Source organism: Lagopus muta, chromosome 1 (assembly GCF_023343835.1).
Source record: "Lagopus muta isolate bLagMut1 chromosome 1, bLagMut1 primary, whole genome shotgun sequence".
NCBI classification, from domain to species: domain Eukaryota; kingdom Metazoa; phylum Chordata; class Aves; order Galliformes; family Phasianidae; genus Lagopus; species Lagopus muta.
In genome coordinates this window covers 168,508,563-168,521,177 of record NC_064433.1, presented here as the reverse complement: position 1 = coordinate 168,521,177, position 12,615 = coordinate 168,508,563, and the positions used below count along the sequence as shown (strand labels likewise).

At 43.1% G+C, this 12,615-nt stretch overlaps 1 protein-coding gene across 7 annotated transcripts in view; it reads left to right on the top strand.

The window, feature by feature from the left end:
- Positions 1-4: 4 nt before the first annotated feature.
- The window catches only part of ATP7B (ATPase copper transporting beta), a 41,233-nt gene continuing 28,622 nt past the window's right edge, over positions 5-12,615 (top strand). For 2 of the 7 annotated variants that reach the window (XM_048959601.1, XM_048959582.1), the window contains exon 1: positions 10,440-10,920. In XM_048959601.1, the coding sequence (XP_048815558.1) occupies positions 10,672-10,920 (249 nt within the window). In that variant the 5' untranslated portion in view covers positions 10,440-10,671. Of the gene's footprint in view, positions 58-2,213; positions 2,270-3,004; positions 3,132-6,827; positions 7,160-10,439; positions 10,921-12,615 lie in introns of those variants that run through there. The other 5 variants (XM_048959609.1, XM_048959636.1, XM_048959627.1 and 2 more) reach the window with 5 other exon arrangements.

Genomic DNA, 12,615 nt, shown 5'->3' with positions numbered 1-12,615 from the left:
TTGTGATCTCTCAGCACGATTGAGGCCAGAGCAGCCTTTTTCATATCATAGCCCTTGGTGAGTCCATAAGTCGTGAGGCTGGTAGGATGCTTGAGAATGTTTCCCCTGGCCTTAGCAGAAGATGGTGTTGGGTGCCTTAGTTTGGCCGTTGCTAAACCCAAAACAGAGGGATGAAGTCTCTCCTGTACTGAGAGCAGGAGGAAATCGGAGAGTAATGACTGCGGACTGGCAAATGGATGAGGCCAGGCTCTTCTTAGTGGTGTACAGTGATAGGGCACGGAGCAGTTGCCTAAAACCTGAACATAGGAAGTAACATAAAAACATGTGGAAGAACTTTTTATATTGAGGGTGGCAGAGCTCTGGAACAGGCTGCTCAGAGAGGTTGTGGAGTCTCCTTCTGTGAAGATATTCCAGACCAACCTGGATGCCTACCTGTGCAGCTTGCTATAGGGAGCCTGGATTCAATGATCTCTGAGGTCCCTTCAAACCCCTACAATTCTGTGGTTCTTTTTCAGATGGGGAATGGGAATGGAACTGTGTCAAGCTGTGGAAGTTAGCATTCTATTAATCGTTACTGAAGTTTTTGTTTAAGTATTCATCCCTGTCTCAAGTACAACTGACAGTAACTTTTATGACAGCATGTCTGCCATTAGGTGAGCAGTTACATTGGAACAGTTCTGTTGGGAAGTCCAGCACATGTAATCTAGCGTTTAATTTCTGATCCAGCTGTTTTCCTAAGTTGTGTGCAACTGGCACTATTTCTTCTCCCTCTGTTCTAGCAGAAGAACTGGTCTGCTTCCCCAGCAGACCAACTGCCTGAGAAGCACATGAGATGTTTGCAGAAGGGATCTGTGCTAGGTTGATGTCTCTTAGCTGAAGACACCTCTCTTTTGTCATCAAGCTGACTGTCTGGGTGCAGAGAAGAGGCACAGCTTTTCTAGGGAACAAGTCTGGTCTATTTTAGCTGATGAGATTTGTGCATCACTGACTTGAAAAGGAGCTAATGGCTACTCCCTCAGAACCTATGAATCTTGGGTTGAATTTCTTCTTTGAAAAGATATTCTGATACAACTTTTCCAGATCCTTATCAATGCTAAGCAGAGAAACAGTTCTTTAAAAGACATAGACTAGGTGCAAAGGGCTGTGAAGAACAGCTGCGTTGTTTCTGCCTGGAATCTCCTTGTAACCACTACTTCCCTGGTTCAGATGTGCTTTTCTTCATAGAAACTGCTGAAGTCCTGATACAGGCATCTAAATCCTTTCTTTGGAGCTTCCTCTTGGTTCTCTCTGGCTAATGAGAATAATAAAAGAATCACAGAGATTATGGTCTTTTGTCAATCACTTCTCAAGCTACAATCTTTGTGGAGTGGAGAGAAAATATACACTGACAAAAACCAACTTGCAAAGTGCTGGCAGCAGGAAAGCTAATGGATATTGGCCCTGTACATAGCAGGGAGGTTGAAACTAGATGATCATTGTGGTCCTTTTCAACCCAGGCCATTCTATGATTCTATGAAACTAAGTTGCTACAGGCACAAACTGTAAAATTTAAGTAACAATTTTGAAATCTCTTCCAGCCCTGGCACAACTACATCAGATTTGTACTTGCAGCTGGAAGATGTTTTGCTTGACAACGCAGTAGTACCTCTGTTTCTTTTGCAGTTCTTCCTCTGTATTTTATAAGCTTTTGGAATGCTTTGTTTCCTGTGCCAGTACTCCATCATGCACACAGTACAGAAGTGCTTCTGTTGTTCTGTTGTTCACAGGGCTCTGACCTCTTGGCACCTTCCCTCAGGGATTTACAGACATTAATGAGATCCTCCAGAGCCTCCTCCAGCTGAGCAGCCTCAGCTCTCTCAGCCTCTACTCACAGGAGAGGCTCTCCAGCCTGTTGACCATCTTAGTTTTGTTTTTTCTGTAGTCTGTTCAGTAGTAATTTAAAAAAGATGTATTAATACATTCAAAGTGGTTTTGTTAGTTTGTTTTTTTTAGTCATAGCATATTCTGCCTTTGATGTGAGCAGTGTGAAAACTGTTGTTGACAGCTGTATGGGAACTGCTGAATCACGACCTGAACCTCTGATTGATCACCTGAGGCTAGCAATGAGTCAGCCATGGGAGCACAGGTGAAGGCAATTCACCTGTGCTACTGGAAGAGATGGAGCTTGGATCCACCTCTCCTAGACCCATTTAAGAGCTGACTGCCAGGGGGGAAGGATCTTTTCTGAGATCCGCTCCACTGGAGTTTTATGAGTGAGCCCAGGATACAGGTAAGAGTCCTTTCTTTTCTGCTTTGCTGTAATAACTACGTAGCCAAGCTCTCTGGTATACCTCATAACTATAGCATCTGTACATTCATTGATTGTACAGCAGCCCTATGTACTGTGGAGGATACCTTTAATGTGTGATTGTCCAGCACGGCCTAACTGGAATGTCATCACTTCACAACTCTCATGCATGTGTATCAGAAGATACTGTGTGCATGCTTGTGAGATATTGCCAGTAACATCAGCAAAGCAGTGCTGAGCTCTCTGCAATGTTCCTACTGCATTGGTGAGAATGCTATGAAAAGTCCTGACTGGAGAAATTCATGTGGCCAACGTGCCAAAGAAATTAAATGAGCCATGTCATGAAGTTGGCTTTGTTCTCACCCTCACAGAGATGTGCCAAGTTTTTCATCTTTTGCTGCCTCTGCAAGCACTTTTGTCCCCCTTTAATTGCTTTCCTTATGAAGTCCTCACTCTGAAGGAAGATCTATGCAAACAAGTAAGCAGTATTGAAAACAAATGACAGAATCCACTCACAGTGTTCTCCTCAAGTGTGCAAGGCATTTGGGACAGTTTTTAAGTACATTTTTCTAAGCCTCATTCTTACTTAGGGCTCCACGTACAAGAAAGTTAGTAAAATAGGACTACTGCCAAGTAACAAACACAAAGAAACTGGATTAATACTGTGTGAGGATATTCGTATGACAGTCATGTGGTCCTTTATGCTCTCTTATACAGTTGGCTGCTTTCTTTCTGGAACACACACTGTGTAGTACTGAGTTTCTCATGCATGGCGACTGCCTTAGCTGGCAAAATGCCTGGGACCATTTTTAGCAGGAGGAATCTTAGATCATTCATGTACACAGTAAGTTTCTCCCTTTTTCACATTTCTTGTGTTAGGCTGTTATATGTTTTACTACATTTGTTCTTGTTTGCATAGTAGCAGGAGGCAGAAATAAAACTGGACCAGATGCATTCTAAAGATTTGTGAAGCAAAAAAGAAGTATTAGAAATAAATTGCAACACGTATCTAGGACAAAACACCAGGGGGTTGTTTTTGCTGGTGTGTTATACTGTGTGTTAAATCCAAGCAATTCTAGATGTATATATTTGTAACTGTCAGCTTTACTTCTTAGCCTAATGTTCCAGCACACGTGAATGTTTGCATTATGTATCTGAGTAAAACCTGGCTTTTATCTATCTATCTATTTATTTATTTATTTAGCAGAAGCAATGTACTATGGCAAAGCAATTCAGTATTAAGTAGGTTGGATCTACACAGAATTTTTGCCAGAGTTCCTATAACGTGTGTTTATCTCATCACAGACAGCTTACCTGAGTGGAACGCGTGGTTTTTTATTAACAGGAGATTATTTTACATGAGTTGTTCCTGTTGGACAACGGGTACATAGGAAAATGAATCAGTTCCACTGCTGAAATTGTAACTTCCCATGGACTCTGTCAGTCCTCCTAAACAGTCCACAGGAGGAGAGGTGGCTGACATCGTCAGGGCAGACGAAAGAAGTGAGTTCAAGAGACTGGGAGCACGGGCAGAAATGGGATTGTGCAGAAATGGGGTGTTGCAGCCCTCCTGGTAATGTTCCTAACTTTGCAAAATAACGTGGAGACTCACTTCAAGTCCCAGCTTTTCAGCTGGAAGTTTGTGGTTCTTGAGGGCAATGTGCACCATTTCTGAGTTGGTAATAGCAGACCTGAACTCCTCTTTCTTTTCCTTTTTCTTTATGCAGATCCTAACATCTGTATGGCTGTATGCACCTAGTCAGAATGTGAAAGAGACGGTGAAAGACCATCTCTATCACAGTAGTGCCCTAACACCTGTTTAAAACCATTATGAAACTGCTCAGGAAAATGCAGAACTTTGCTGAGTCTGTTTTTCTTCCAGAAATAGGCACCCCTACTGTCAGACCAAAAGGATTCACAGATTGAAAAACAAAAGCCTGCGCTAACTTGTTCAGGATGTGTTTGTGTGCTGTATTTGTGTGCGCATCCCGCCAGTTTCAGGAGGCAAGGGGCAGTGCTATTTGTACAGGAACCCAAACTGTTTCCTGTGAATCCAGGTCAGGGCAGGATTTGCATTCTGTAGTCATGCCTGGCTTGTTGGCACTGATCAGGAAAGAGAAAAAAGCCAGAATCTGTCTGCAAAGCAGGACAGAACAGAGTTACTATTGCTGCAGGAGGCAGGCTAGTCCAGACATGAGAGATGTGGGCACTGTGCCTTGCCACCTCTTCTGACCTTCCACTGTGGGGATGAAGAAAGCTTGAAAGGTCGGCAGTTCTCCCTGAGTCACCACCTTTCCTTCCACCAAGCATCAGTTTTGTTTACAAATGTCCGTGGCAGAAACATCCATTTTCTGTAGCACAGAACTGCTCTTAAGTGGCAGGTCTTCCTGATGAACAAAGTGCCTTTGCACTCAGTTTCAGTTTTGATGAGCCAGTTTGTACACCACAGAAAGCAACCTGAGAGATGCTGTATGTATTATTTGCAGAATTGCAACTGCTTTCTTCAGTCCAGGTGTTCAGTATTTCAGATGGAAATTTCTATAACCCTTTCTGTTGCTATTTCCTTTAGATGTTTTTTGAAGCATATCTTTGTGCTGAAGGGATTGCTTAAAATTAGCAGCAGTTTCCTTGTTGTTTTACATTCATCTGTGTCACTTTATCTCTGACATTTCCACCTGAATTTTCCTCACTGTTTGTTGTATTTGTTACGTGATGTAGTATGGAATCATTATCAGATATTCCATCAGAAACAAAATAACAGCAAGTTAATCTTTTTGTTTTGTTTTTTTCTCTGCTCAGTTTCAAGAAGTCTCTGCAGTGAATAGGTTTTGCTCTATCCAGGAAAGCAGTGTGTATTTTCCTGGTCACTCTGAAGTACGCTTTGTTCCTTGACACAAAGCTGGAAGCTCTCTGCTGTGGTTCTTGCATGAGAGCTGACAGTAAGTTCGTGCCCAATATTAAACCTGGACAGTGCAGTGCTGTTCCTGGCCCTGAAGAGCAAATAATTAACAGGGCTTTTGTACATAAGTACTGTAAATAGGTTAGCTAAACAGCAACTCGTGGGCTACAGTTTGGACCTCTGACTACTGGGAACTGCTATGTTCCTAACCCTGTGTACCCACGATGTCCTCATCAGAGGTTACCTTCTTCACTTGCCTGCCGTGGCAAAGGGGACCAGCCACAGCCACATTTCTGACCTCAGAATCAGGAAGAAAAGCTTTTTTGAGAGCAGAAATGGAGTGTGGGAGCTTCCCTCACCTGTGCCAGCAGGGCTGTGCTGTGACTGTGCTCTGGGCTCGCAGAGTGCTCTTGGGGTCACTCTGCAGCCATGTCCAAGTTCACCTGGGGTCAGTCTTCACAGGCCACAGGGAGGGACTAAACACCTTCATGTTTTTCTGCCCAGTAATGGCAACCAGTCCAGAGGGATTGGGGAAGAAGTAAAGTACTCCTAGGTGATGGAAAAGGCAGTAAGCCCACTCAGTAGGCTGAGTTTTGTCTGAAACGCTGGGAAAGCTGTTAGAACTCTTTACGGAGGTGTGGATGTGTGAGGAGCCTGAGTGCTGGGCTGGGATGAGATGGTATCAAGCTATCAGCTGGGAATTGCTGGAAATACTTCTCTTCCTGCAAAGAAGTTCTCAACAGCTGCCAGCGTAAGACAGACAGCAACAATAGTTAAGAGAAAGTGAATTTGGATTTGCCTTACATATCTAGGCTGTCCTAACAGAGGCAATGCATTTGTATTTCATATATAGTGTTTATAATGCGAACACCAGATGCTGTTTGTCTTTCTCTTGAAGTGAAGGTGATTATGCTGAATAGAAATGCAATGGGATGAAATAAGCTCCTATAAAAAGGCCAAGCAGTTTGGCATGGGATTAAACACTGGCTGTAGGACCAGAAATACAGGTTTAAATCCAAGTTACATTCTTCCTTTCTTTTCCCTTCTTTCTTTATTTCTTTCCCTTTTCTTTAACTTTCTCTCTTTCCTTCCTTCTTTCACTATGATGTGCTTTGTGTTATTTACATAGTGTCAGGTGACTCATCTAAATGCAATCTCTCTCTGAGGCCATCAAACATGACCACAAGAATGACGAGGCAAATGCTGGAAGGGAACTAATAGTAATTCCAGAGCGTGGGCTCTACATCTGGGACAGATTCATAGCATATGAATAGTTGGGTGGCACTGAAGACGTATGCTTACATTCCTGATCTGTTTAAGGAAAAAATTTAATTGCAGGTTTGGCAGGGCATCTTAGAGCCTACTATTAGTTTGCCTGCAACAAGGTAAACAACAGCTTACTTTAAAAACAACAAAAAGAAGTCAGTATTCCCATTTACTTAATGGGAAGTTCAGAGATTCTCCATTCGAAAGAAGTGAAAATCCTGGTTGCAAAGTGGTGCTGCCTGACAGTTTCTGCCACGCACCTGGATGAATGTTACTGCAGATCTGGACTTGAATTAGCCTATGCAGATGGTGATTGTTCTTTGCACTTAAACTCTGCCCCCAAAGGTGTGTCTTTTCCAGGGGTAATACGATCAGCTTGGTAGTTTCTAGGCTCTTAAAAACAAATTCCTGCAGTATAAATACAGATAACAGAAATTATTGTACTGAAATCAACACTGCTAAAAACAGGCAGAGTACCAAGTCCACACAGTTTGCTATTGTGAAGAAGCCATAGGATCAAAAAATGAGTCTGCGTTTCTGAGCCTTGTTACCGAAGAGATTCTCCGCTGACTTCTGCTGGTTTAGAGCAAACAAACTGTTTCTAAATATTTAGAGAAGATTGAAGCTGCTACCTGAAAAACTGGAGCCAAAGTCTGAACTGATTTGAAATGAGGTCGTCAACTCTTAAGCAATTTTATTCATGGCAGGTATGGATTTGATTCCTTGAATTTCAGAGTCCTGTAAGGCTTCATTTTATTTCTCACAGCGTAAGAAATGCTATTACATGTGGTCACACTTCCTTGTCTGCTGCTATGTGTACTGTTCAGGCTATGGAAAGATTTGGGGATCTGCTGGCTGCCAACTTGCTTACAACGTTGTACCCACAGAGGCATCCATCTGATTTCATGGCACAAAACTGAAAGCAAATGCTGGTAAAGGGAGAAAACGGACCAGTTTGTTCCCACTGAAGTGATACAAGGGTCTTTTTTTCTCCTACAGTAAGTCTGGCAGTTAGTTTGGAAAACTCAAGGATGCATTTAGTACCAGGAATGTGACCAAGCTTCCAGCTGTTGCTTAGTATGGCTGAACGTGACTGTTGTTGGTGTTACTACAAGCTTTGCAGTAACTTATTTTCTTTTCCTTTTCCTGGAAGCTCCAATTCCTGTAGTCAAAACCAAAGTCATTCTAGCTCTGCTGGGATGAGGGGAAATTTTCAATAATTTTAGCTGGCTGCATCACTGAGACAGTTGGAAAAGAACCCAAAATACAGTCAGATGTGAAGTTGTTTTGTTTTTAGCCTAATGTCACTGTTTGGGTGCATTTTGTTATTGTGGTTTGAAATGATATCTCTAGAGGAAAGTATAGAAACTATGAACTTTGCATTTGAATGGTGATTTCATAGTGATTTCCATGGTGTGTAAAAGCTTAAGTCCACCCCTGTGCTGACGTGATGTGAAGGTGTTCCAACTGGTTCCTCTTGTCTGTTGGGCAGATTAAGGCAATGCGACTCCCTTGCCTCCAGGCCACTGATTCTTTCTTTGAACCCAAGCTTCTCATCTTGCTGGCACTGTTAAGAATACTTTAAAATGCTTTCCTACTGCAAGGAGCCAGAGGGATTAGGCACAGGACTAATCATCCTATAAAGCTAAGGATGAATTCATACAGGAAGCAGCATTTGCATGAAGACCTGTAGTTTTTATGTGCTTAATGCATTCTCTGATAGTAGCAGGTTATGTAAAGAGGGAAGTTTATGTTTTTATGAACTCCTGAAGCTTTAAGGCAAAGGGATTTAGTTATCTTTGGATGCTTTGCATTTTCACATAAACAAAACCATCTCTCCCAGCACTAGCAAAGAGCTGTGAAAGCAGCAGAGGTATTTTGTACCTGCCGTCTAAATCCCACACTACCACACCTGAATGATGTTTCCTGGTAAAGCTGCCCAGCTGTGCAAAACCCAGCCTGGAAGCAGGGTGTGCTGCTGTTGGAAGGTGAGACAGGCAGCAGTGCCTTCCCAACCTCCCTCCTGGCCCATGAGAGAACTGTAGAGGGATTGGGATCAAGCAGGACCTCTGTTAAGGTAAATTGAAATGTTTGTTTGTTTTACAAGATTCTTGGATGGTTCTGCTTTGGGAATGGCGTTGCTCATCCAAGGGCTGGTGCTGGTAACTCAACTCTGCAGACTTCGTTCTCCACTACTCTCTGTCTCTTGCCTAAATGGGTGTTTGGCATCCTATTGCATTAGATTTGTTGAAATATATCTTATAGCCTTTTCACATGAAGAGTGCTAGAAAACTTCTATCTACTTTCAAAACACAATCCTTTGTCTCAGCCTCTGCATCAGCATTCAGCACTGTGCTGAAGCCAAAGGCTGTGGGGGCACTCAGTAAGAACTTGACACTGCTGCTTCTAGAAACAGATTTTTACTTCAGAATTGCTCAGAATCTGGGGGGGGGGGGAGGGGTGGGGGGGGGGGAGGTATGGGTGAGAGAAACTGGGGAGAAGGTACTGAATAAATATCTATTCCTTCAGCCAAAGCTGAGCTTCGGTGGGGTGGACCTGAAAGGAGGAGAAAAAAATACCAAACAACACCATGTTTATACAGTTTGCTTCATTGCATGATATCTCATCAGTACCAGTTACTTGTAGAAACAAGCTAGGTAGGGCTTGGGATGTTTTGAATAATAATAATGATACTAATGAAGGTGAATGGACCAAGTACTCACCTTACAGCTATTTGAAAACTGGAATTTCTGTTCCCTTAGACATTCTGGAACTTGAAATTTCTGTGGTGTAGAATTATTACTCAGAGCTGAATTTCTGATTTGGGATCAGAGAATTGATTTGTTTTAGAAAGAAGAAAAACTGATTTTCAAGTTACATTTGTATCTGTAGCATGGAGACACAGGTCTAGTATATGAAGACACTGCAACAACATATTTTCATGTAAATCCAACAATTGGACTTTCCATTTCTTGGTTCCAATCAGTAATTGTGGCAGAGAGGTGAGGGATGTGAAGGTAAAAGTGGAAAGCATCTGACCTGTCCTGCCAGCCAGCTGGAGCACCATGTGTGTTCCCTCAGGTTTCCTGAGATGTTGATCTTGTGTGCTCATCTCTGCATGGGAGTAAATTTGATGATGTTTTCCAAATCCAAGAGCTTCTGATTAAATGTAAGGGGATTATTTTAAGGCTTCCCCATGCAGTGAGGTCACTGCTTATTCAGGGAGGGTGTGAATTGACAGTAGATTGACCATAGTGTATAAATTCCCTTCGTGGCCATCCTTCAGGGACCTGTTTAGGGGCATCTTTAGAAACGGATGGCTCTGCTGAAGGCTCAGGGAACTTGAGGTCCCACTCATCATGTTAGAACAGTGCTGTGAATGTTCTCAATTTGCTGCAGGCAGTCTCAGGAAAATATACCTAGCTTGGCTGTGGATGCTTCCAGTGGTACCTGTTGTGTGTGGCTAAGTTAGATGTCCCTGTAGCTGATGAGAGGAACTGGGTTTGCCCAAGGAAATAGCCACCCCCTTTTTTTTTTCTTCCTGGCACTAATTGCTGGTGTGGCTTTCTGTTTGTTTGTTTATTTATTTAGTAATTAAGCTTAATGGTGGCAAGGAGGTACAATTTAAAAAGCTAAAGTATTGTACTCAGTCTTTCTCTCTCTCCTTTCTGAAATGAAGGACTGTTCCAAGTGAATGAAAGACCTTCAGTCTGGGAATCTTACTGAACGATATAATCACAGGCATGGTTAAAATGTGAGCGGGCACCATCTTTAACCCAAGAAATCCTTGGGGAAAAAAAGGAAGGGGAAAAGCACCATCGCCCTTTGTAGGAACTGTGGGTATGCCTGACTGAGTTAATTATGCACCGGCTTGCTGCACACAGGTCATGTTTGAGTAGCTTGTGAAAGGCTGAGCTGGCCGCAATGCCGTGCGCAAAGATTAGCAGCGCTGAATGCGGTTTGGTAAGCACAAGGGATGCCAATTGGTGGGAAGCAATGCAACTGGCAGTGAGAGGAGGTAGCTGAGTGCAGTGAGCAGTGTACACAAAGATCACAGGTTACATCTGGGATTTCATTATGCATGCCTAATGAGCACGTTGATGAGAACTCCCCAGGCCGTCGTAAAAGTAGCTGAAAAAAGAACTGCTGATAAGGCACTGAATAGCTTCTCTTGTAAAGCTTTCCTTTGGAGCTGAGATCTTTAAAGCCGGCAAAGATAATGGAGAGAAAATTGGACAATAAAATGCGAAGGGAGCTGTCCTGCCTCGCTACTTTAAACAACAAAAACATAACCCTGGTGTCCGTTCGAAAGCGGCAGGCAGCTCACGATGTGCCTGAACTACTGATTATTGGTGAAGGGTCCAAAGCGGGGTCTCCGCTAGAAGCAAGCAGGAAGTTGCAGAAAGAAGAGAAAGTTTTGCAGCGTAACTCCATGGGAATGCCAGAAGTCAGTACAACTGAAAGGCAGGTCGGTGAGCTGCTGCGTTTGGTGGTGGGGAAATGGAGAATTTAAAGCTAAATGTGCTGGATGTGGATTGTATATTGATGTGCTAAACCTCCTGTATGCGAATCGCTTCAATCCTCAGCGTGACTCCATGCCCTCTAACGAGTAGTACACTGCCAAGGCCTCTGTGAGGTCTCTGAAATTAATCTTTGAAAGCAAATGGTAATGAGGTTAATTGTATGTTTAACGGGAGCAAACTCTAAGAACAAATATTGTGTGTTTTGAAACAATGTATACTTCGAATGGCTTAAGTGATTAGAGTCAGACTGGAAGGAAACAACAAAGACAGACTGGCTGTACTGAAGGCTTGGTCTGTCTCTAGTTACTTCTCACTTTGTAAATGCTTGCTGTAAAACAGTCATGACATAACTTTATTCTGCCAAGAGATCTCTCTCCTATATTCAGTTCATTGCAGTATATTGTGTTGCTCCCGTCGCAGCCAGGAGCATCGCAAAGCGTTTTGCTTTGTTTTAATTCTGTGTTAGAAACCATCGATTTGCAAGAAGGTTTTTCTTTTTCCCTCTAAACCAAGTCTGATTTATATAGCTCACTTCAACTGAAAAGCACCCTCTGGGTCTCTAAAGTTTATCAAATATAGTGTGTGGATATGGTATAATTTCAGAAACAAGTATACAAACATTTCTCCATCTTCTGTCTAATAGAGAATCCTGCTTCCAAATGGAACATGTGACTTTGAAATAATATTTTCATTGTTTCACAATTTCCAGTTGGGGAGGGTGTTTTTTCCCCTCTTCTAGCGTTCAAGAATTATTTGGTGAATACAGAGCCATGTTAGAAGTAGATACTAACATAGGTGACTACTGACATGTTCATCTTCACAAGGGGAAGAGGAAAGGAAGAACAAGCATTTAAGGCCTGATTCAGTTAAACAGAATGTGCTAACAAGATGGATGGGCAAGCTGTGCTGAGATTTGTTAAGAAGGATGGGAACTGGATTTCTGTCTCCTGCCACCTAGAAATGATGCTTCTGTAGGCATGAAACTAAAGACTGTGGACCTTTGATGTTCCTGAGGCTGTTCTGCCCTCATTTTGTTGTTCACTGGCAACCTCTAACAAAGTAGGAAAGCATCTGAAGTATTTAAAAAGCACGTGGATTTCCAGTAGTGTGCTACTGCCTGCCTGAATCCTATGCTGTGAATCAGCAGGTTGTGAAAGAGGGGAGCAGGAAAAGTGAAAAAGCAGCACAGGTGAGGCCGTACTTCTTTGGCAGCTGTGTGCTTCAAGTTAAGAGGGCAAGAGCCGATTTCAGCCTGAGGATGTATGGGGAGAAGGGCAGCTCAAAACCTTCAGATATACCAGGTGAGAGGCTAAGTGAGACCTGGTGTTTGTGGGCAAGCAGGCAGGGAGAGGCAGAAAGGAATTTGCTGAATAGGCCAAGCCCTGTGTCCCTGCCTGCTGACAGCCTGGCGTTGTGAGGAGAAACCTGGCTCTTTAATTTCAGGATATGAAAATTGGTATCCAAGGCAGAGGAGGGGCATCTGAGGCAAGGATTTGCGAGGCGTGAGGTGGTACAACCTGGAGAAACAAGAAGCAGTGTGGCAGCAACAGGGAGATGGATGACTTGGTTAGGAATGCAGCTCCAGCCCTGGGAAGGAGCCACCGGGGGATCTTGGTTAGGGAGATGCTCAGAGAGCTACA